The 26,588-nt window shown below is 31.9% G+C and overlaps 1 protein-coding gene across 2 annotated transcripts; it reads right to left on the bottom strand.

Annotated features, from left to right (window-relative positions):
* Positions 1–204: 204 nt before the first annotated feature.
* Positions 205–26,577, bottom strand: LOC117107189 (stromal interaction molecule 1-like). Of its 2 annotated transcripts, none has more exons than XM_033248794.1 (14): positions 26,398–26,577; positions 23,025–23,158; positions 22,397–22,511; positions 18,737–18,848; positions 16,419–16,534; positions 9,955–10,129; positions 9,254–9,422; positions 7,012–7,143; positions 4,554–4,654; positions 3,862–3,998; positions 3,518–3,604; positions 2,829–2,973; positions 1,631–1,827; positions 205–1,052 (listed from the first exon to the last, which is right to left on the bottom strand). In XM_033248794.1, exons 1-14 carry the CDS (start codon positions 26,471–26,473, stop codon positions 907–909), a joined length of 1,842 nt encoding a protein of 613 aa, XP_033104685.1. In that variant the 5' UTR covers positions 26,474–26,577; the 3' UTR covers positions 205–906. The 2 variants fall into 2 exon arrangements, with proteins under 2 accessions (XP_033104685.1, XP_033104686.1); XM_033248795.1 differs by having other exon boundaries at positions 206–1,052; positions 2,829–2,970.
* Positions 26,578–26,588: the final 11 nt, after the last annotated feature.

Raw genomic sequence — 26,588 nt, 5'->3', positions numbered from 1 at the left:
AGACTTACTTTTTAATGTTCAACACAATTTTGAAGTCATGTGAAATTTGAATGCACAAATTATAACAAAAAAACAAAGCTTGTATCAAAAAGAATGTGTTTTATTTAAATTAAATAAACCCTATTAAAAAAAAATAATAATAATCAGCTCTCCATTCCTAAAGTCATAAAAAGATATGTGCTAGATAATTATGCTTTAAACACATCCTCAAAAAAAAAAAAAAAACACCCCACAATTTTGTCTTACAGAAAAGCTAAAAAACAGGATAAAAATCAATATAGGGCCTTCCTATTGGATAAATTTAAACAACTTGGAATTGATATATTTATGGAATATTTAGCGAATTAAAAGTTATAAAACAAAACAAAAAACTCAAGGTGTTTCAAAACAATTTTTCAATAAATTTAAAATTTCAAAACACTTGGCTTCTAGATTACGTTAAAATGCATATGAAAATTAGTATTGTAGTATCCCATGCATTGTACATGAGAAAATACAGCAATTAAAATGGACAGATACATTTCCTAATTATTAGAAAATATTACACAATCAAATTGGTTCTCTGTAAGAAAAAAAAAAAGATAGAAGGAATAGACACTAATCACTCATCAAAATTAATTGATACATTTCTAATATTACAAATATGAAGAGTGAGGCCACATATTTTAAGTTGCATTTGTTGTGTGTTATGAAAGGCATCCACTAGGCAGACAGTCATCTGGCTGACGCTATTCTATATTGAACCTAACGCCACAACGCGTACGCAATGGATCGTTTTTTAACGATCCAATCTGACTGCCACTGACAATCAGCAGGCGTCATCGCGTGGTCTAGTGCTCGCAGGCAGCGGATTTGGATTTGTCATATAATTGTCGTACGATGCTTTAACATGAAGAATAGGTGGTTTTAGCAGGTTTTTAATTTTTCTACTTTATGTAAAACTGGAATTCTAATTTTTCGTTTCTTTTTTACTTCACCCTCTGTTTCAGATCCGTCAATCGACATTGTGTCTTCTTCGTTTAAAATTCCCCTGCTTGCTTTCTTGTAAGCATCTGAAACATAATCAAATAATAATTTCATATATATATATATACATATATATATACACATATATATACATATATATACATATATATATATATACATATGTGTGTGTGTATGCATGTATGTATATATGTACCATTTAGTGGTAATGCTAAAATTATATCAAAATTAATTTTAAACATTAAATAAGAGGAATATGCACGGGTAAAAAAATAGATGCCCCAACCAGGATTCGAACCCCTGGATCTTCTGTCTATGCAGACTCCTTAGCCAACTGAGTCATTGAGCCATATTTGATTCAAGCATCTAATTCTTCACACTCATGCACAACAACACTAGTCCTCATCTTATCAGCATTTGATGACAAGATGAAGGAACATTTGTTGATGAACTATGTTTGATCCAATGTATAACATCATGATCTTTTATATTTGAGCACTGTATTATTATTATCTATTTTAATAATTCATACATTATTTTGTGTTCTCAGTGGTAAGAAAATTGGTAAAAAAATTTGAAGGAACTTTCAAAACATGTTTGAACATTGCTTAAGTATTTTTTAAAACTCTTCTAAGATCTGATTTACCTTTTCTACCTTTTTTCCCTGATGTTCCATTACTATTGCTTAATTCCCTTAAAGAGCCATCAGAATGCGATATCGGCAGCGACTTGGGTCGTGAGTTGGATGTATTAGAGTTAAGAACCGATGTTGTTGTAGATCTTTGCTGGCCTAAGTTCATTGATATTGATGAAGGTAAGGAAACACTTCCTCCTGTCTGATCACTAAAAATAAGCAAGTTCTGAAACTTATCCACTATTTAAAATTATTTTATGAAAGTGATTCCTTGATCATGTCACTAATGGTCAAATGATTATGACCACATGATCATAAGACTATGATCACATGATCATGTAACTGTGATCACATGAGTGACTCAAATTATATGATCATGTGACTATGATTAAATACCACATGGTCATAAGACTATGATCACATGATCATGTGAGTTGAAATGGAAATATTAGAATCTTTATTATCCACCTCATACAATATACAAAGTAGATAACAACATCACAAAGATATGAGTGGGGGAGGCTAAATAAGTTAGTAGTGCAATGCACAACTACCTATATAGCTATAGCCCACCCAGATACAGAAATCAAATTAAGAACAGGGTAATAATTAAAATTACACATGAATTATATAAAAAATAATAACAATCAGAACAATAACCATAATATCAATAAAAGTATAATATCAATAACAATAATAATAATAATAATAATAACAATCACATGATCATGTGAGTGACTGGAATTCTATGATCATCTGACTATGAATAAATGACTGACACATGATCATAAAACTATGATCACATGATCATGGGAGTGACTGGAATTCTATGATCATCTGACTATGAATAAATGACTGACACATGATCATAAAACTATGATCACATGATCATGCGAGTGACTCTGATCACATGGCCATGTGAGTAGTAACTGAGATTTCATGATCAAGTAACTATGCTCATATGATAATAGATAGATAGATAGATAGATAGATAGATAGATAGATAGATAGATAGATAGATAGATGGTTCATTTAATAAAATTCATATAATAATATATCTTTGCAGCAAAGATGAATTGTGATGGTATTTACAATAGTTAAGATATGAAAATAATCACATATGAATATAATCACATAATCATGTGACTTTGAGCACATGGTCATAAAACATGATCACACAATCATACAAGGTAAAAATGTATCTTATTACCTTTCGTCCCCTAATGTGAATGTGACATCCTCGCTTGGTGAGGCTAACACTGGCTTACGAGACACGTTTGGTAAGCTCCCACTCAGGGTATTGTCTAACTTGAGCAGTTGGGAACTGCTGCTGCTTGGCGTCATTGTACCACCTGCTTAATACACAAGGAATAGAAAGGCATTAAGATGTTTACCGCCGATTTCAACATTTTGTTGGAACTGATATTTACTGCCATTGGTATTTATACCATTTTCATGTTTACAAGTTGAAAAAGGAATAACATTGGCTCAAAATGTCATTTTTTCATATTATCGTAGTGGGAGCTAATCCAGATGTCCGAAAGGGGGGGGGGGGCCCTGATCAAAAGACAACACTACCCTAGGGGCCCAGCATGCCCAAGCGAATTTTTGTTTTATAGACGCCCAAAAGTATTCTCATTTGGGTTATCAATAATTTCCTTTTCTTTGCTTCTTTTCTTTTTTTTTTTCGCTTTCAAAAAGGGTGAGGTGGGTGTAGGACAGGAGGTGGCCCTGACGGTCAACAACTATATGCCAAATGTTCAACCAACATGCCTGTCGTATACATGTTTGCTATTTATAATCTCAGCATCAAAGTTGTACATTCTCAAGTACATCGCACACCAAAGGTATAGGATTGCCTTTAAGCTATTTACACATAGCTACCAAAAAATGACATACCTGTAACTGAGAGGTAATTTGGTGGAACATCTTCATCTCCTTCCTCAATTCCCATAGATAATGTAGACTCAGCTACCTTTACTGAATCTAAAGACAATGGTAGAATCTCTCATTAACATTAGTAATGTTTACACAATGTTATCACGAGACAGAGATTTAACATTTTAACGAATGCTTCCTAGATTCCTAACCAGGAGCATGTGGCATATGATTTTTAGGTACAAATACTCCCCAGTAATTGATTATGTATCAAGGGACATCATGGGGGAAAGTGCTTTGAGATTTTTCTCTGATATAGTATACTGTATATGTTATATAAATCCTATAATAAAAAAGAAACAAACCTTCTAAGCCAAATAACATTAAACGCAAGGCATTATATCCATTATTGTTTGTAATACTAAAGTTGCATAACTGCTCAATTTGTGACCACCGATGAAGACGCTCCTTCAGGTCAGAGGTTACTTCATGCAAAGATGATCTGTAGAAATGAATGATTGAGTATGGTGGATAAATATTTATTCATAATTATCAATATTTAATAAACACATACATACGATTTAAAAATTATCAAACTCTATGTACTTCAACAATTTTTTAAACATTTCAGCCTATAAGATGAAACGTGCCTTTGCACTTTAACAATTTTTTCATATTTTAGCCAATAAGATGACATGTACAGTACCTTGCACTTCAACTATTTTAAAATACTTTAGCCAATAAGATGATACGTACCTTGCACTTCAACTACTTTAAAATATTTTAGCCAATAAGATGATACGTACCTTGCACTTCAACTACTTTAAAATATTTTAGCCAATAAGATGATACGTACCTTGCACTTCAACTATTTTAAAATATTTTAGCCAATAAGATGATACGTACCTTGCACTTCAACTATTTAAAAATATTTTAGCCAATAAGATGATACGTACCTTGCACTTCAACTATTTTAAAATACTTTAGCCAATAAGATGATACGTACCTTGCACTTTAACAATTTTTTAAATATTTCTGCCAATAAGATAATACATACCTTGCACTAACTATTCTTTGATCAATATCATCAAGTGTACCACTATGTGCTATCCTAAATGATCCCAAAAACGTACTTCTTTTTTTTCGTATTTTTTCACACTGCAAAATACAAATTTAAGAAAATCACTAAAAATGTATATTCACTTATTCAACAGAGTTTAATTGAATTTCTGGGACTATGATCACATGATCATGCGAGTAACTATGATTCCATGATCATATCGTTAGAATCATGTGACTCTGATCATGTGATTATGAATATAACCACACAATCATGTGACTTTGATCGCATGGTCATCAAACAATCATCAAACGATCATACAAGATACAAATACATCTTATTACCTTTCCATCCTTCTTGGCATATTAAACAATTTTTAATGAATTTTTTAGGTTCCCCTCCGCAAGATTTTAAAACAAATGGTAAACCTTTAATAACTTTTTAATGGTGCATTAAAATTTCAAGATTTCAAGATTTATTTATTTCAACAAATCAATGCAGTAAAACTGAACTGCGAGTATGTTAGTACATTAAAATTGTTTAAAATTACATAGAAAGCAATTACAAGATCAATTAAACTAAAAATATAATTAAAGAAAATTAACTAATTCAAGCATCCTTCCATTTTTGTTAATATATGAAGGCCTTGGAGATCCCATTAAGCTCTGGAAAATAATGCAATTAATGTAATTATATTTTGGATAAAGACTCTCTCTCTGCTTTAACCACTTACAACGTTCATGCTCACAGCAGCTCGGTAATGACAACATTAAGATAATGTATTACAATGTTACTGCATTAGTCAGAATCCTTAAGTGTGTACCAACTTCTATAATTTGTATAGCATTGGCTTTATGTTGGAAATTATTTTATATAAGACTATTTCATCACTAAATGTCAAATGCTTCTTTAGCAGAAAGCAAATGCCATACACATTGCAGAGCTTCAACAACGTTTGTTCTTGAGATGCAGTTGGTTAAAATGAGCCTTGTGACATGTTTGTCTTCATAAGCTAAGAATTGAATGCATGGTTAGATTAACAATCCCTGAATTTTAGTGTCAATTAAATTACAGGCCTGCTGAATGGAGATTAATTAGAAAGCGAAGGACTCATCACCTTCTCAGCCTCCACAGGGATTAAAGGGGCATTTGCATCTTCACAATTCCTAGCTTTAAATGTACAGTACTGTCTGTGATAAAATTGAGATGGGAAAATATAAATTATCAATAAAAGCTGAAAAAAAACTAAACTAAAAAAACAAAAGTACAGTCCACACTATCAAATTTTCTTTGATAAAAAACTGTTGTATGCCCATATATAGTCATGATGTGCCTAATATATGGTCATGATGTGCCTATACCGTAAAACCTCGAATTGAAGCCCTAAGCTTCTTCTTTTCTTTGCGACCTTTAGATGGGCTTCTATTCGAGGCTACCTTTGCAAAGTAAAGATGTGGGGCTTTTTTTCAAAATGAGTACTGTAAATTTTCTGAATTTGTACTATAAAACAATAAATACGGCCACTGTAACATCAATCTGTATCATGGAGTGTATTTAACTGACATTAAATCACCTAAACTACTGTATAAACCAAGATTGTTTTTAATTTATTTTATTTTTTGAAATTCATGTACAGTGTATATACTGTACTATCTCGAAAAGAAGCCGATGCTATCTTGAAATTAAGACCAGGGGCTTCTTTTCAAGATGGGCTTCTTTTCCCAATCCCAAAACCAGTGTACTGTCACTAATTGTTGAACTGAGTAATTATTAACATAAAGTGGCAGTATTGTATACTTTAGTTCAAAGAAGCCATCATACTTTTACTCATAACATTGTCATTAGTAAGTCAATTTCAGTAAATGACCCATCAATGGAAAGCTTATAATGTGGAGAATAAAATTGATTGATTGATTGATTAAATTTATTCGATGCTCAACATGCACAAACAATATAAAAAAGATTTGAGAACGAGAAAAGTAAAAATTAATAAGCATCAGGAGCGCCAATTAAAAAGTCAATTTTTACTTTTTGGTTGCTAATGCTGGTTTTGGGATGGCAAGCCTCATATATGGTCATGATGTGATGTTATTATGACCATATTTGGGCATGTCACATGTTTTTGTGAAATAAAATGTGAGTGTCTAGACAGCGCTTAAAATCTTCAAAGTAACACCTCTCTTATAAAGTGGATTCGAATAGCTTGGTGGTTAAGATGCTTGCCTTCAAATCCCAGTGTCCTTGGTTCAATTCCTGTGTATGTTTGTCTTGTAAAAGGGATTGTCACCTTCAAGTATATCAGTGATATATTCACTATTGACAATCCTTGGTGCTTGTTTTGCATGCCTAAATACAGTATATAAAATATATGCAAATATATTGTCATGATGTGCCTATATATGGTCATGATGTGATGTCATCCAAGTCAGAAAGAAAAAAAAAAGGGTACACATACCACTTCCTTTGCTGTCATCAACTGCCTTTCAGCTGCAGTTCTCTTAGTGTTGTAGTATCGTACTTCAACCTCATATGTTAATTGAAGCCATTGTTGTAATGCTGCCGACGGCTTGAAAAAACCTTGGCTCATCTTAAAATAACAATAATAATTTGTGCATAAGTAATGTTACACTAATGTTGAGTTAAGTTAAATGTATGCCAATCATTACTGTACAATAAATACAACTCATACTTTATCAATAATTTATCTACATATATCCAAGGTCATGCTGCTACTGATGATGGTGATAATGATCAGGGGCCCAGCAAGAGTAGAATTTGAAGGGTCAATCCGTGCAAGCAATTAGGCTAGGGACCAAGGGGCTGACAAGGGCCCCCGGTTGAGGGAAATTTTCTATAGATATCTTTATATAGATAGTTCTAATATAGAATTTTACATTCTAGATTTACATATACAACATGGCATGTGCACAGGGTCGAGGTGGCAAGGGTCTTTCAGTTACTCTGTAAATCATAAAAGGAGGGTGGCTATTTCATGTATTATATTTTTTCACATTACCTATCATTTACCATACATAATCAGAATATTTTAAAAAATTATTGTTTTGGCCACGCCTGACCGACCCACATTTTACAAAATTCAGGGTCAGCATTTTAGATTTGTTTTATGTATTTTTTTTTTTTTGGACTACAAGGAACAATATTCTTTTTTAATGAGTAATAAGGATGAAATAGCCTTGGACTAGGCTAGGGGGGCCCAAGGCATAGCCTATTTTGGATGCATGGTAAGTGATGCGGATCCAAAATTGTTGTATTACTTGTGTATTTTCTACTTTTTAAGCGTAAACAAATTTATGGTTTAAAAAAAGAAGAAAAAGAAAGTTTTCTTACCGACCTACCCATTTTTGGGATTTTCCCAAAACATGGCCAACACAAAAATGTATTTTTTTCGGCCTGATTATGGCAAATGTAACTGCCAGTAGCGGTAAAAACCTTTGGATTATTGATTTGTCATTTTTAAAAATTTTGACTAATTTGAGTGGGGGGGGGGGGAGAGAAACAGGACCCACTCAAATCCCCCTTTGGCTGCGCCCCTGATGATGATGATGATAATTACGATAATGAAGCACGTGGCACAGCATATAAGGCATTGGGTTTTCAATCAGAAGGTGGGGGTACGTCGCCAAGATCAATGCTCTTCACACTGCTTGTGGCCTTGGGCAGGACACTTAAGTGCATTCGCCTCCCATCACCGAGGAGTATAAATGGGTACCTGGTAGGAGGTGAATAATTTGGAATGAAATAAGTAGTGCTGATTACACGCATAACTAGGAATACTCCTCAGGGGGCAGAATAGGAAGCACATTGTGCGTGATTGATTATGTATCCAATGACCAAGGAAAAAAGAGCCTTCAGCAGTTTTCTGGATATGTGCACTATATAAATCCTATAAAATTTGGCTGACTTTTGCAAACTCGGGAAAATTCGTAACTGAGTTGTTGGTGTTTTCAGATGCTACATGGATTCTTCTTTAAGTGTGTGGCACAGTCTATAAGGCATTGGACTTTCAATCGGAAGATCGGGAGTTCGAGATTGATGCTTGTCGCACTGATTGTATAATGTGTTACTTCTTAATGTATTGTTTTTTTTTATATGTATTTTGTATATAAATTTGATTTCTCTTGAATACATTAATATATTTAAATTTTTCACTGGTTATAATAATTATATATTATAATATTCAGTGCTATGATTTTAAAAAAATGCCAGTTTTCAAATGCATTTCCTTCTTTTATGTTGGACAATAAATTATTTCAGTATTCAATATTCAGTATTCATTGTTTATGTCATGGAAATTGGTTTAAGAGAATTAGTGAGGTTATGAATATCTAATTAATTGGATGTTAGCTTCTTTTTGAGAAAACAGCTTCAAAAAATTCAAAAATCAATACTTTATTATAAGATTTGTATTAAAAAAATAATTTTAATATACTTTAGTGATTGATATTTTGCAGAAATGTTCTTCAATATATCTTCTTCTAAAAAATACAAAAACATGAAAAAAAATTCTGATTCTCAAAACTTTTTGGTGGTTGTGATTTTTGGAAATAAATAAATAAATAAATAAATAAATTAAATAAATAAACCAACAAACTATGATAATAATGCTGATGATTGCAAATTGATAATGGTATCTTCTTCTGCTATTAAATAATTCCACTGATATGAATCTGACCTACCTCTTCAAAGTCAGCTCTAGCCTTCAGCAATTTTTCCTGTAATTCTGATGAAGAATCCCCATCGGTAAATTCTTTTTCTTTTACTTCCTTGGCCTTCGCGTTTAATTCAGCTTCAATTTTACTTTTCTCCTGCAGAGTCATCTGATGCTCTTTCTTTTCACGCTCCAGCCTGAAATCAACAAAACAGATGGTGTACAGTCTCAATGGTTATATTATAAAATAAATATAATATAAAATAATAATAATAATAATATTCATTTATATTGCGCAATTTCAGATTTCTGTTTAATGCGCTTTAAGATGATAGAATACAATATTAAGATAGGCAACATTATACAATGAAATTACAATAATATCATATAGAAAGACTACAAAAATATACTTATTTTTATTAATTACATCATTAAAATAATTTAAATCTTGATTGCCTCTCTTTTCATTGGTCTGCCTTCCATTGTATTAAGGTTTTTGGTCCCAGATTTTAAAAATTGAATTGTGATTTGCTATGTAATTTTTAAATTATTTTTATATAACTCTGTGTCTCAAAGATTTATATTTATATACAATATATATTCTGTGTGCTTTGTTACTATATGGGCTCCAAGGATCAGCTTTGCTGGATGAGCTACCCTATATTATACTGCCCTCATCAGAGCTTTTGAGGTTACAAGAACTTGGTTAAGCAAACACGTTTTGTATACCTTTCCTGGTACTCTCTCAAGGAATCCTCTGCCTTTTGAAGACTTTCAAGTTCTTTCATCATTTGCTGAGCATGGTATTGAGAGTAGCGATGCTGTACATATGCAAACCAACACCCACCAACAGCAAGAACCACTGAGATTACTAGTGTCCAGTCTTTTATGTAACTATTATGCTCTGTGGAAATAAAAATCAAAATAAAAAATGATCGATTGATTTATAACTAGAATAGTCACTCCATAGAGTGCATACATTCGTCTTGCACCCGAATACTAACAATATGCAGGCCATGATAATGGGCGAAACTGCAGCATACCCTCAATGAAATAATGGAATCACCCGTCGTATTCAGCCACAATATTTTCTTAAGTGCTGCAGCCTACCCTCAGGAAAATAATGGAATTACTCGCTGTATTAAGGCATATTGTTGAGTGCTGCCTATGTAGGGCACTTCCATTATTTTCTTTTACTGCATGCTCAAGGGTAAACAATTGGATTTCCATGACCACTTCTGAAAATTGAAAGGTGTCTTTATTTGATTATTGTACCATACAACTAAATTTTATGATCATCCATTTATTATTTTTTACATAATCTTGCTAACAGACATATAGCAATGAATGCATAACTACCTTGGCAGAGGTAATTTATGATTTTTTTAAATATATAATTTTGTATATACTATATGTTTACAGTTTTAATTAGGCAACTTTTAATATAGTGTATATGTGTGCAATAGTAAAATCTATTTTTAAGTAAATATTAGGTGGAGGTTCACATCATGGATGATTAGTGGCTTTATGCAGCTGTTGAATCTTCCTAGGAACTACTATTATTATTATTATTATTGTTATTATTATTAAAACTTTATTTTTACACGGAAGGCTTGTGTTATTCTACAAGGCTGTGTTGTCATTGAGATTGGAAAATAACAGTATAGAAAGTAATAACAAATACAATATCACAATAAAGACAAAATTATATACAATACGAGTAATAAAAAATGAAGTATACATGGTTATTGCTTCATTTTTATATAATTTGTTTTCTAAATTTTCCCAATTTAAGGTCTGCAAGGCTTGTGTACTTGAATCATCTTTTCTTTTTTTCAGAATTATTTTTGCTACTCTTTTTTGTAAGACTTTGTTTTTATGAATTTGAGTAGATCTACCCAATACTATGTAAATGTATGCATTATACTGTTTTGTAATTGTTTTTCTTTCATCCAATTTTCTTCATCACTTTCATTTTTAGAAAATATATACTTAATGGTGAGTAGGTTGGCAGTTACAGTATGTATGCTTCTTTTGTAAAGGAGAATCTCAACTAATAACATTTTATTGTGTACTCCATTAGGGGTCACAAAAGAGTATGGTTTGTACACGTTTGAAAATAAAGAAGAAAAACATAGATGACCCAACTGACAAAATTCTCTAGTGATTTGCATAAGCTTTCATTTTCAGTTCTTTTTTTTCAGCTGTATTCTAAGTCTAAAGTGTACAACAGAATGATCCATTAATCCAACAGCATATTAGATTACAAATCTTGAGCACACATTAGATGAAATCTTCTCAAGTAACATTTGATCGATCATCTAAGCACAACACATTAAGTTTTATTCAAGTACATTAACCATTCAAATTATAGACACCATTATGATTACGGGTGTGAAAACAGTTGCCGTGGAAATTACTAATATAACTTCCTTCATGTTATGATTATATTAAGAATGGAAACTAAATACACTGAGATATACATAAAGTTATGTTTAGATTATAAAATTTTCTTGACAAATTTGTTGTATGCTCATACATCATGATGTGTCTATAATAATATGATTGTGATATTTTAAAGCATGTCATACGTGTTTGTCAAATAAAATTTAATTGGCTGGAAATAAGACAAATGCATACATACCAAGTCTAAAGCATTCTGCATTAGGCTCAACGCATGCAAAGGCTGCCTCACGTTCTCAGGCTTAAGGACCAAAATCCAACGCATAAAGGGGGGGGGGAGGGGGGGGGGGGGGGGGGGGGGGTGGAATTATCGAAAGTCTCACGCCTGTAAATTTGTCTAACTTGGAATGTATGCTTAATGTAATAAGGTAGGATTAACACAAACAGTTGCATACCGTATTGGTTTTTTCAGGCTTACTTTCCCCCAATGGAGATTTATCTGATCTTTTGCCCTGAATGGTAGATGATACGAAATATGATGGACAAAACAACAGGATACCTTCAATGAAATAATGGAATCGCCCGTCGTATTCAGGCACATTATGTTCTTGAGTGCTGCAGGCTACCCTCAGGATATTATGGAATCGCCTGCCGTATTTAGGACCATTGTTTTACTGAGTGCTGCCTGAATATGTGGGGATTCATTCCATTATTTTCTTTTGTACTCAAGGGTAAGAAAAAAATTGGCTTTTGCTCAAGCACTATTATTGATACAAATGTCAAATATATGCTACGCCATACAGCATGATCACAGTAAGGCCAAGTAAAAAAAGAAGTAGTTTCTCGTCCTAATATTTTGAAAAAAAGGAAATAAGGACACTTTTTTTTTACTCCGAGATGGCAAATCTCAAATGGTTGAAACAACTACTACTTTCTCGCTTTTACCAAGTAGACCCATTGAAAGAAACACTAGACATGATTTAAACTATGTATCCCCAACCACAAACGATCAAGAGAAGGATTTTACTGATGTGAGTTAGCCAGACTTTTGTACATTTTATAAATTAAAGGCAATAAAAAAAAAAATGGTGAGGCAGAGAAAATGGATGAACGAGTAAACGAGAAACCAGTAATTTTTTTTATTTGGCCTAATATCTTATAATTACTGTCATAAGTCTCATTAAATATTTATTTTTGAGAATTACGATTTATCAATTAACTTTGTACACTATTATGGAATAACTAATGAGAAAATCCAAGGATGAGCATCAACACCAGCTTGGCTGACACACTAATACTCGGTTGGTAGCCAACAAATGGTAATTGTACTATTGTAGAATCTTGAGTTTGAAATCCAAAACGATCAATACCTGTATAATTACATACATGCATTATTCAAATGTCTCCATACCATGTTTAAAAAAAAAACTAAAAACAAATCTCTGAATGTAAAACTACTTGATCGATAATAATCCAAAATAAATAATAAAAACTGTAAATAAATTAAAATAAATAAATTGTAAATTTCTGAATGTTTACCTATTTTAAAAATTTAAAATATAATAATAAAAATATATAATAATCCAAAATAAATAATAAAAACAATAAATAAATTAAAATAAATAAATTGTAAAATTTGTGATTTCATAAAATATTTCAGCTCAAAAATTTACATAAATTGGGAAAATTTTACCAAAGTCCTGACCAGACAATTAAATTTTATTTGATAAAAACATGTGACATGACTAAATATGGTCATGATGTCATCACACCATGACCATATATAGGCACATCATGACTACATGGGCACATGTTTGAAATCCAAAACGATCAATACCTGTATAATTACATATATGCATTATTCTACAAGGATAAATGTCTCCATACCATGTTAAAAAAAAAAAATAAAAACAAATCTCTGAATGTAAAACTGTTTGATCGATAATAATCCAAAATAAATAATAAAAACAATAAATAAATTAAAATAAGTAAATTATAAATTTCTGAATGTTTACCTATTTTAAAAAATTGTGATTTCATAAAATATTTCAGCTCAAAAATTTACATAAATTTGGAAAATTTTACCAAAGCCCTGTCCAGACAATCAAATTTTATTTGAAAAAAAACATGTGACATGACTAAATATGGTCATGATGTCATCATATCATGACCATATATAGGCACATCATGACTACATGGGCACATGTTTGAAATCCAAAACAATCAATACCTGTATAATTACATACATGCATTATTCTACAAATATAAATGTCTCCATACCATGTTAAAAAAAAAGAAATAAAAACAAATCTCTGAATGTAAAACTGTTTGATCGATAATAATCCAAAATAAATAATAAAAACTATAAATAAATTTAAATAAATTAATTGTAAATTTCTGAATGTTTACCTATTTTAAAAATTTGTGATTTCATAAAATATTTCAGCTCAAAAATTTACATAAATTTGGAAAATTTTACCAAAGCCATATCCAGACAATCAAATTTTATTTGATAAAAACATGTGACATGCCTAAATATGGTCATGTCATCACATCATGACCATATATAGGCACATCATGACTACATGGGCACACAACAGATTTTTGTCAAAGAAAAGTTGATATAGTGTTATTTTGTTATTTGTTTGTTATTTGGTATTTATATAGCACCTTTTACTTTAGGATACGAAGCGCTATATTTTCCCTGGTCATTGGGTCCACATGCTTATGTGTTGTTGCCATATTGGGGCAGTAGTAGGCGACCCCACCAGGTAGCCATTTATACTCCTGGGTGAAGAGAAGCAATGCAAAGAAAGTGCCTTGCTCAAGGAGACACAAGCAAAATACACAGCGAGGGATTAAAACCCCGACCTCGAGTTTGGGAAACCAAACTGTTCCTGCTGTGCTAAACAGCTCCCACGCTTGTAGTGTAGACAATGCTTAGGAATATGCCATGTGTACCATGCTTTCCTCAATGACCCACTATATGCTTCTGGAAGGAAGCAATCATTCCATTTACAAATTTAACACAGTTATCAAGTTCAAAGAACATTTACTGCACGTATCCACATCAGTGAGGTACAGTACAATAGAAAAAAAACGCTGACTGTCATGTAATTCTATCAGTAATTTCAATTCTTGTATTAAGTCCTGACCAAAGTTAACCATGGTAATGATATTTAATTTTCAGTTTTTAATAATTTTTCAAGAGTACGAGGTCATGTCGGCATGTAAAATTATCATATTTTAATTTGCTTGCTACAGATGTTTTTTTTTTTTTCACTTTATGGTGTTTTATGTAGTATGACAAAAAAATTAAATTATAGAAATCTTACTGAAAAGAATATTAAATTGTAAAATCATTAAACTATAGGCCCTATATTGATGGATCAAAGTATACTTCATGAATGCACTTCATATAAATCCATTATACATTCAATACAATATTTTAATTATAATTTAAACTGAAGGTATTCAATTTCTTTAATGTGACATAACACAGGAAGCAATTATAAGGAAATGAAGACATCTGTGAAACTGCTAGTAAAATTCAATTAAACTAGAAGGAAACACCTTGAGAACTAAAGTTTCTTTTGTGCATTCAGAAGTACTGTAGTTTCTCAGTCGTAGGCATAAATGCTTTTTATACTGTTAACATTCAAAAATCAGAAAAAATGCCAGTAGAAATAAACAACACAACAGTGGAATAAACCATTTTGTTATATAGTGTTGTCGTGTGTATTCATAAACTGGCATTTTATCCTACTGGCATTTTTCTCATACACAATGGTTAAGGAATCAAATTAAGCAATTAAGGCTTAAAAGTGCCCTGTTCCTAGACATACTCATTACTTCTAGCTCAGTCTTGGTTTAAAAAAAATAGATGACCCTAATTTTTCAAGGTTTTGAGAATATTAGCCTAGGGCAATACCAACTTTATTGGCTTTATTATGCCGAGGTTTCTGAAGAGAAATATTACAATACATTATCATTGTTGTAATTGCCACTAACGTCGTCATTATTTTTTATTAGGTTTGTTATTATTATTATTGGCTTTTGTGTACTAGTACTGATCTACATAATATTTCTATTTATTTCATTAGCAGATTCTCTATGAAATTAGTGGGATATACAAAATGGTTCTATGGGCATTGAGTTCTTATCTCTAATAATGGGATCCTAGAATATGTACACAGCATAAGAACTGCACTGGAAATAGCGATAAGCTGATGATGATTATGATAAGTTTATCATTAGGAAAATAAGTAAAATGTTTAAAGACCTATTAAAATTGTTATGGTTTCCAAGCGAGAGGGAGCTCAGTCCCCAGCTCCCTTGAGCTTCCTGAATGCTACATGCCATGTCAGACAACCCTCCCCCCCCCCACCATTGGACAGCTTAACCCTTTGAATGTACATCCTAGAGCCATGTCAGAACTCTCCCACCCAAATTGGACAGATGAGCCCCTGAATGTACATCCTATAGTCATGTCAGAACCTCCTCCCATTGGACAGCTGAGCCCCCTGGTTGTACATCCTAGAGCCACATTAGAGCCCCCTATTGGACAGCTGAGCCATGAATGTACATCATAGAGCAATGACAGAACTCTCCCTTCCCCACTGGACAGCTGAGCCCTGAATGTACATCGTAGAACCCAAACTGCGTACATCATACTGTATACACTGCAATGACAGCTGTCAGTGTTTCAGTAAGTATAAATCTCGATTTACATGGATGTATAGAAAATTAGACAAGCATACACAGTATCTGTGTCTGAATAAAATACTCACGTTTGGGCGGGCCGAACAGTACTACATCCATTGCATTGATGGAGATCTTATGCCGGTGCACTGGATTTGAAATTCCCAATACTTTTTGTATAATTTGTGCATGGTTGACAGCAAGTCTGTGAACAAGCGAAATTATAGTTAATTTGTATTTATCTACAAAAAACACATTTATTTATTTATTTAGATATGAAGCCCCTTTTTTCCCCTGATCACTGGGTGGTCAGATGCTGTAACTGTTGCTGTTGTAATTAGTGCAGGGGGCAGGCAACCCCACCAGGAACCCCACCAGGAACTCATTTATTCTACTGGGAGGAGAGAAGCAACGCAGACACCTCGCTTGATGACGGAAGTGAAATGCACAATGAGGGATTGAACCCCCAACCTCAAGGTTGAGAAAATAAATCATTCCTGCTTTCTATGCCATTAATATGCCCATATATATGGGTATGATATAACAGGATCCTGCCATATATGGAAGTAATATGACAATATCATGTTTGCCTGGATGCGATATGAATCATTATGCCTATAACTAGGCAAACCATTGATATTGTTCACAAATTGATAGTTTTATTAGACAGACCTTAATAAGAAAAGACAGGGGCCTAGGCTGGTTTCATTCTGGGGTGCGGAAATTGAGAATGCAGAACTGGGGGTTGAAAATTGAAAAAGCGGAGCTAAATTTATATTCCAATAAAAACTTTTTTAGAATTTTAACTTACTTAATTTTCTGCTATGTTTGTGGGGGGGTGGGGGGGGGGGGGGTGCAGTTGGCATTTCTGATTCTAGTTCTTGTAGTATGCAATGTTAAATTGTATTTGAAGTCATTTTAACAATAGTCTATTCATTTATTCAACAAATTTGTATTCACTCATTCATCCAGTACTCATTTAACTATTCATATATCACTATATTGACATTTAAGCTGAAAGTACACTAATTATAAGAAATCCCATGAAATGAGCTATAATTAATTACCGGTATACACACAGGTGTTTCCGATTTTGTTGACCATAAAAAAAAACGTTTTTTGGAAATTTATTTCTATCAGACCATCAATTCCATTCTTGTCTCTCACAATTTATAATCATTTTGCCTAAGTATTAAGAAAGCAAAAATGAAAGAGAGGGAGTTGGTTACTGTACTGTGTGCCATATATGTTCATTTTTCTGGGTTTGTATTTTGTAATTTAGATGTGTATTGAGGGACATGCCTACTTCGGACATAAGATTAAACCAACCCTACCTTAACATATAATTTAAGTATTATCTATCAAAATTTGTAACTTGCGTCAATTTGTTTCAAATATCAAGAATGCATGCTTTAGCAGTAGGGAATAAAAACTTCTACACGAGAATACCATAATATTAAAATTGTTAATAATCTTATCAATATCGTAACTGAATGGTTTGTAAAATTGCTATTTTAAATAACTTTGTCCTCCATTTGAATAATTGTTGTAATAATAATATTATTTAAATTTTTTATAGCACAAATTATAAAAAAAAATGTTAAAATCAAATGTACTCATGAAAGTTATGATGTTTCCTTAAACACATTTCTAGGTTAATATATGAAAATCTTCCTTGTAATTTTTTGTTCAATGTTATCTTTTCATTCAAAAAAATTATGCTGCAAAAAAATTAGTTGCTCTTCTATTGTTACACCTACTTTGTCCTTCATTCACAGACACTTGTGTAAATAGACATTTGGCTTAGCTATATTCTGTGCTCTGCACTATAAATGTCACGAAAACAGACTACATACATTATGTAAACAAGTCAAGAATTACTTTTATGATAGATAAAAACAAGGTTTTTAGCAGGAACTTTTAAAGTTAAACATCAAGAAAATTAAAACCACAAACTAATCATGCCATATTTTTATTTTTCATTATTACTGTGTGTACAATTTTTTATATTTTTTATATTTTTAAATATGCAATGAATTGTTTTCACTCTGCTTTTCCTTTTAAAATTGGACAATAAAAACTAAATGAAATGAAATGAATGAAATGGTAGCATAGCAACCCTGACCCCACCCCATAATCCCTGGGAGGGGGTGGATCATGTTATCTGCCTTATTAAATTTTGATATTTCAATTCACTCAAATTCACTCATTTTCAGCACTGATTCATCATCATCATAATCATTATCATTATTACAATCAACCCCATCACCATCATCTACTACTTTTTCCTATTAAGACACTTAAATTCTTAAATTTTGATTTTTTTTAAAAATAAATGTCCACAAGCAATTATATAATATTTAAATAAAAACAAAACAACTTTAAACAGTTGTTATAGCACGCTTACCTAGGTAGCATTTTACCATCTACTGCATTGACCTCAAATGTGTTAACATATTGCTTGAGGTCAAGATGATCTACGAGCCAGCCAACCATTTGACCTGTAGTCCAGTTACAAACTAAAAAATAAAAGAAAAATTATTAATATGAATTCAATTTCTTGTTATTGGAACAGCCTAAATATATACGGTATCTTAAACTGTCAGTTAATTTAAGGGGGGAGGGGCGGGAATATAAGATATAAAATTTAAAATTATAATGTAAAATAATATAACAACTTTATTTTAAAACAGAGAAAACTTGTATCACCATATTGGTGTTTTTCATAAGGCTGTTTTTGCAAGAAGATAAGAATGAAATAATGTTCAACAAATTATTAATAAAAAAAAAAAATACACAAATCAATTGTAGACCTAGCTACTTGTACTGTGTAGTGAAATATTAAAACATGTTTACTTCATATTAATACCATAATCAAATTTAGTCTTTACTACTAAACTTCAGCTTTCAGATATTGAATAATTTTACAATTTACAATATAACTAATAGTAGAAAATTGTCTGTAGAGTGAGTGAAATTATCTTAGAACAAGAAATTCTTTCATAATTTGAAATTATTTGTCACAAGTGGCTCTTTAGAAACCCAGCCTTGAAATTGACAAGCTTCTACAAAGTGACAAATTCAAGCATGGTCAAAGGGACAAGTATTCAAACAAGGTAGATTTCTCCCTCTGCTTGTGTTTGTATGTTTGATAAAAGATAAGCCTACAATATACATAGTTACTGTTCTTTACAGTTTAAAGGTAAATGTATTATCACGCTGTATCTGCTTAAAATCTGTCTCAGTAAACTAATAATCGTCACTACTGGTATAATGTCAATTGATACATCAATATCTGTCAATGACGACCAAGGCAAGACTTTTATATACCTTGTTTAACGAACCCACCTTGAGTCAATAATGATGATTTTGAATAAAAAAATACTTTATTCTTGAGTAATCAGCCCACCACCACGAAAAAATTATAAATTTAAGGGGAAAAAAATGAAAGCTTTTCTTTATTTTTATACTCCCACCACTTCTTTGAAACCACAAAAATAATATATATTTCTTCATAATTACATAAATTTAAAGCATTTGACCATCCCATTACTACACTGTTTACATTCAACAATAAAATTTTATTTCTATTTTCTCCTCTGTCTGGTTGGTTTTGGCAAACCTATTTGTTAAATAAGAAAAAATAATTTTATTTTTTAAATTGCCTTTTGATTAAAAAGGAATTTCCCAGGTGTAAGCCCACTCCCCTCCCCATCCCAAATTGACCAAATTTGTATTCAAAATGGCTGGGCTTACACTGTACCACAGAAACATCAGTAGAACTGCAGTAGAACTAACAAATTTACACACAAATACAGTTTAATGAAAGAGAGATAGACAAAACCATTAAAACACCTGGCATATAATTAAATATTAACACAAACAAAACGGAAGTCCATAAAAAAGAACAATATTAAAACATGTGTGAGATTCAAATAGCCAATATGCCTCCAGTACTGCATTGTAAATATACAGTGCAATATTATTAAGCCCTATCCAATCTATCAAACTTTGTTTTGACAAAAACATGTAACCCCAACATGCCTAAATATGGTCACATCATGACCATATATAGCCACATCATGACTATATATGGGCATAGAGTAGTATACAACAGTTTTTTGATAGTGTGGCCAGAGCTCCATTAAATATTTCTCCATTATTGACAGATGTGACCTCACAAATACCCTGTTATTTAACAAACATTTTTTTAAATGCCACTTTATTTCTTAAAATATAATTTTACGTACTACTAGTGAGTATCACAGGGCTTGTGGTTTGCAGGCAGAGCACAGGAGACCTCACAAATGCCCTGTTATTTAACAAACATTTTTTTTAAATGCCACTTTATTTCTTAAAATATACTTTTATGTACTACTAGTGATTAGGCCTATCATTAGGGCTTGTGGTTTGCAGGCAGAGCACAGGAAGACGATTCAATTCTTAAAATACTTCCCATTGTCTAGAAACATACCACTCAGAATGACATAGACACTAAAAAACTTGACAGTTTACTGTAGGCCTACTGTAGGCCAAATAAAAAAAAACTAGTTTCATTCATTTTCTCTGCCTCATCAACTTTCTTTTTTTAAATTTCCTTTATTTTACTAAATGTACGAAAATCTTGCTAATATCGGTAAAATTCCTCTCTCGATCGTTCGTGGTTGGGGATACATGGTATAAATGAAGGCTAGTGTTTCTTTTATTTGCTTTTAATGTGTCTACTTGGTAAACGTGAGAAAGTACTAGCTGTTTCCCATCGACCATATTAGAATGAGAAACTACTTTTTTTTTTCACTTGGCCTTATGATGTATTTTGAAACCTCATGATCAGACTTATATACGCTAAATTTGTTCTTAATAAACGTAGTGTCATAGAAAGATTCTGTTTTTATCAGCCATTGTTCATCATAATTAATAATTGATATCTTTCAGAAATCATGAAATTTAGATTGAACTACACTTTGATGACTCTTAAATTCAAATTCAGTTGACTGTACTCTAGGCCTAAATATAGAGGGTCTGGCCAGCTTCTACTCTGTTGTACTTTCGTTTCTTCTCACTATGGGAATTGATATTAAGTCGAAACATAGCAATGTCAAAAAGAAATTGGAATAAATGATCCAGTACTAATAGCATACAAGTTAAAGTGAATTATAAGTGGATACAATAGATTACAATTATATTTCATAGTAAAGCAGTTAGACATATGCATCTTTCTACTGGAAGCCTATATTTAGTAGATTTATATTCGGATTTGATTTATTCTCATTTAGGCAAACCGCATCAAATACATCAACCTTGGAATAAGGAAATTACATTATAAAAACAAACAATGCTTACACTGTAATAATCTTGCACATTAACATGGTGTACACATTATGGTGTATTAAAAGAAAACTAATAACATACCAACAATATGACAATGTTAAAAACTTATGTATTAAAAATATATAATAGTTAATACATGAATCTGCATAGTACCTTAAGTTATGAAAAAAAGTGAAATATAAGTATAAATACTGCATACAACCATAACAATCAATAATTTGTATAAAGGCAACGGATTGTACAACCCATTTGATCTTGATTACAAAGTTTATTGTTACTTCTTAAATTTACATTTGCAATTTACAATTGGGATTTTGTATAGCAGAGGCATGCTGGTTTCAACCTAGGGGTGTGAAAAATAAAAATTGGGAAATAAAACTTAAAATTAGTGATGTTTGTATAATAGTTATTTCTAATTATAGTTTTACAATTAATTTAGTAATTAACTTACATTGTTATAATGGTTCTTTTCCCTGCTGTATCTTGTATTTTTCTAAGGTGATTTATTCTTGATGTTTGTATGCTTCCTTTTTGTTATATTGAAATTATACTATTGAAGAATATGTAAATTCATCTCAAAGTTGCAATAAAGAAAGATTGATTGATTGATTGATCAGAATGCGGAACTAATTCTATATTTCAATGATGAAAACTCAATACATTTTTATTAGTAGGCCTATTTTTAACCGACTTAGTGGAATTAATTTGCTGTAATGGGGGAATCATGCTATCTTACCTTGGGATGCACTCCACGTGTTCCAGAGGTCTTCTTTGTTGATCAGCTGATCCTTTTTAAATAATGATTCATGACGCTCAAAATCTCCTCCATACTCAAGCTCCTCACGGAGAAACTGATAAAATCATTATTTATTAATTAATATTCATCATTAAAATGTTAAAGCAAGCTACAGGTACGGAGGAAAAAAAATGTTATATGTTGTATAACTAATTTTTCTAAGACATAAATAGTATATTTGGCAAGAAACTCGGGAACAGTTATGGTTTATTAGATACAGATTTTTGAATGTTTAAAGACTGGGAAAAAAGCGGAAAGAAAGATAGTGCACCATCTTTTTTTCCCTTTTTTCCCTCAATTTTTAAATATTCAAAAATCTGTATTTCATTGACCGTTTCCGAATTTATCATCAAATATGCATTTTGTGTCTTATAAAAATCATTTGTTCAACAATCAAAATAATTTTTCCTCCGGAGCCTGAATTTACTGTAATTAATTAATTTCACTTTCGTTAGCCACTATTAGGGAATATTGTATGTTTTATTGTTGTTTTTTCCCCCCTTTTCAATCCCATCATGCTTTGTTGTGGTTCGCCCTCTGCTGATTATTCTTGATTTGCATATCATACCTCATCGCTTTCATACAAGTCCAAATCCCCGTTTTCATCGTCGTCTATCTTTCGATGCAGTATCTCTATGGCTTCTTTTGCAAGCTTATCACGTTCATCCTCTGCTCTCTCATTATCCTTTGCAGAACACTCTCCTACAGAATGATCAAAAGATAAAATTAATTATTCACACGTACACACCAACTCGGCCAATAAAAAAAATTCAATCGCATAACACAGTCACAATGTAACAAGATAAGCCTATTCCAGCATTTTAGCTCATTAAAAAAATATTTTTTGATGTAAAAAAAAAACAAAAAAAAACTAAAATGCCAACTTTCCATTTTGAATATTTTGGGTCGGCCGGGTGTGGCCACCACAATAATTTTTTTTATTTGGCCTTAATTTACAGTAACTATACTACACAGACGCCATAGCTGGGGGCTCTGCCTTGGATTCAAATGTTTCTTCTGCTATGCATTTGTATATTATTATGTACACAGTGTTTTGCTTTTGTTGCTAAATTGCAACAACATGCTATTTGGTGGGGGGTTGGTGGGTGAGCTCCCACTAGGATTTATCTATAGGATAGAACAGTAAGTTGCTGCAAAGGATTAAAAAAGAGACCTGGCCTTACTCATGAATATCTACCTGTAGAGTAAACTAAAAAGAAATCATAAAAGATGGAAGAAATACTATATCAATAGGAGTTGAAGTCAAACTTTAGGATTTAGTTTTTGGTTTGTTTTCTTTCGTGTAACTTAAGCGCATAGAGACCACGTAGTACGCGCTTTACAAGTCCCAAACCATTACCATTACCAATCCATTACATCATTATTATACTGATTCTGCGTCGATAAATTGCAATTAAATTAAACTAATAATAACCAACTAATCAACATAATATTCCCCATAGTAATAATACAGTCAAATATTTATTTATTTATTTATTTCATTTCATCAGACCAACAGCGAATCATCGCCACTAACAGGCTGGTAAAATATATAAAATTTAAATACAGTATATCAAATATATAGACGGATGAGTACAAAAATCTCACCTATTCAAATGGTTAATAATAATAGAACGAAATATGATTATTATGCAGGTTCTGTGCCCCTAAATTGCAATTAAATTGAACTACTATTAGTACTAACCAATTAATCAACAAAATACTCAACAATATCAACAAAATACTCATCATAATAATACTGAAGACAAACAGTATGCATAAGACAAATCTTACAGTAGCTTACAATGCAACTCAAGGTGAAAAATATCTCCCGATGTTTGTCCTCATAAAACCAGGGCTTTGTTGTTACAAACTGATTAATGGGCAATATTATCGACTTTCCTGTCTACACTGTTATATGACAAAAGGCAACTACTCATCGATTCTGATCTATTGATGTGTCACATACAAAACAAAACACAAAGCCCTCATTGTTATGGTTAATTTGAAAACAAAAGAATGTTAACAGACAGCAATAAACGAAATGGGAAGTGTATTATTTGGAGATTTTTCAACCTTTATATGAAGGTAGTCTAATGAAGTTACAATCTGTATTCATTTTGTTATTTATCAACAAAAATATAAAATTGTTTTACTAGATGAAATTAATGGCAACAGACCAAAACAGCAATGTCAACTACCAAAATAGCAATAGGCATAGACCAAAACGGCAAAGGAGCAAAATTCAATGCCAAGACTGAAGCACCACAGGGTGCGGGCAACAGTATATAATTTTCTTTTTTTTCCTGTTTTTTTTACGCATCCATGACAAATTATTTCGTTATTTCAAAGTGTTATTTATCTTTTTTTTTTCTTTCCCTTTTTTTACTTTCATGACATAAATTGTTTAGCCTCATATTATCTGTATTTTAAGGTTTTAATTTATTTAAATATTCAATGGTTTTATATTGTATATTATATTGTGTTCCCCCAATCTTCCTTACTACTGAATTTGTATGTTGTATTGTTGTTGATGTTGTTATTATTTTTATTATTATTACAGTATTATTATTATTATTATTATTATTATTATTAGGCCTAAAGTGTATTATTATTGTTATTAATGTTGTTATTATTTAAAGTGTTTTTTTTTCTTTCATGCTTTTTTACTTTTGACATAAATTGTTTAGCCTCATTTTGTCTGTATTTTAAAGTCTGAATTATTTAAATGTTTACTGCTTTTATATTTTGATTCCCCTAATCTTTTTACTATTGAATTTGTATGTTATACTATTATTATTATTATTATTATTATTATTATTAATCGTTGTACATTTTCATGTTATAATTGGTTTTATGTTGTGCCACACTGGAATTAAGTTTTACTTTTTAAAGAAAAGTTTCATTGACCATCCTTGCATCATCTTTTATTGTAATATTTTTTGTCCTGCCTTGTGCGAATTTTATCTGTTTTGTACAATGTTTTGATGATTAGAAATAAACTGAACTGATGATATACCAAAATAAATATTGAATCAGAATGGTCTGTTAATCTTTTTTTGAGTTGTACTTTTTTTGTTATTAGTGACAGCAGTTAAAATAAAACCATCAAACCGAGGTAAATACGAGTTAACAGCACCTTAAAGTTCAAGAATAAGGTACAAAATCAAGAGGGGGTTTTTAAAGGTAACGCCCATAAAACATTACTTTCAATACCCTTCTAAAAAAAAAGGCGTTTTAAGCAAACTTTTTGTTTCTGTAATTCAATTATTAACCGTGCTGTCCACTGTTTATGGTCAACTGGTTTATTGAGGGTTTTGAGTTATTGCCGTTTTGGTCTTACCGTTTTGACTTATTATCCATTGCAGTTCTGGTCTAAAAGTGTTGCCATTTTTGGTTTTTTGCCGTTTTGGTCATTGCCGTTTTGACTTATTGGCATTTTGGTTTTTTGTCATTTTGACCGGTTACCACACAACTTCGTCATCATGGAAATCATTCAAAAAATCATATCATGATGATACCATGAATTAAAACAAACCCAATCGTTAATTTTTGGAATTCGCTACTCTCTAGGCCTACAGACAGGCCTAGATAGGCTCTCATACCTCAGGCCCTACCCAGCTAGGCCTAGCTGTACAAACAGTTCTAGGCCTAGTAAATCGCCCAACCTAGGCCTAGCCTATCCTAGGCCTAGCTATCATAAGAAAATCGATGGTGCTTGACTTGTAGACCAGCCTTGGAAAATACAGAGCATAAGATCGATTATTAGTTTCAGGATGTAACCTGAAATTATGCCTAGCCGCTAGGTTCAGCCATTGTACTAAAGTAGGCTTATTGACACAGTAAGCCTAGCCTAGCGGTTGCACTGATAGGCTAACCCAAGAGCAGAAGCACATTCGCGATCAAAAACATCATTCAACGGGAGGGTGGAACCAACTTACCTCCGCTTACCAAAACATAAGGCGTAATGAATGTAATAAGTAGAAGTAGGCAAATAAGAATCTGATAAAGTCCCATCTAGGCCAAGTTATGAATTAACATGTCACCAAGTTACTGTGTTTCATCAAGTTTCGAGAGAGTTTGTTGCCTTGATCGTACAATATTGATGTGCTTCGTTTTGTTTGTCACCACA

This window comes from Anneissia japonica, unplaced genomic scaffold (genome assembly GCF_011630105.1).
Source record: "Anneissia japonica isolate Jap-2015-1 unplaced genomic scaffold, ASM1163010v1 scaffold287864_len1152817_cov193, whole genome shotgun sequence".
Classification (NCBI taxonomy): Eukaryota; Metazoa; Echinodermata; class Crinoidea; order Comatulida; family Comatulidae; genus Anneissia; species Anneissia japonica.
This window is presented reverse-complemented; position numbering and strand designations above follow the sequence as displayed.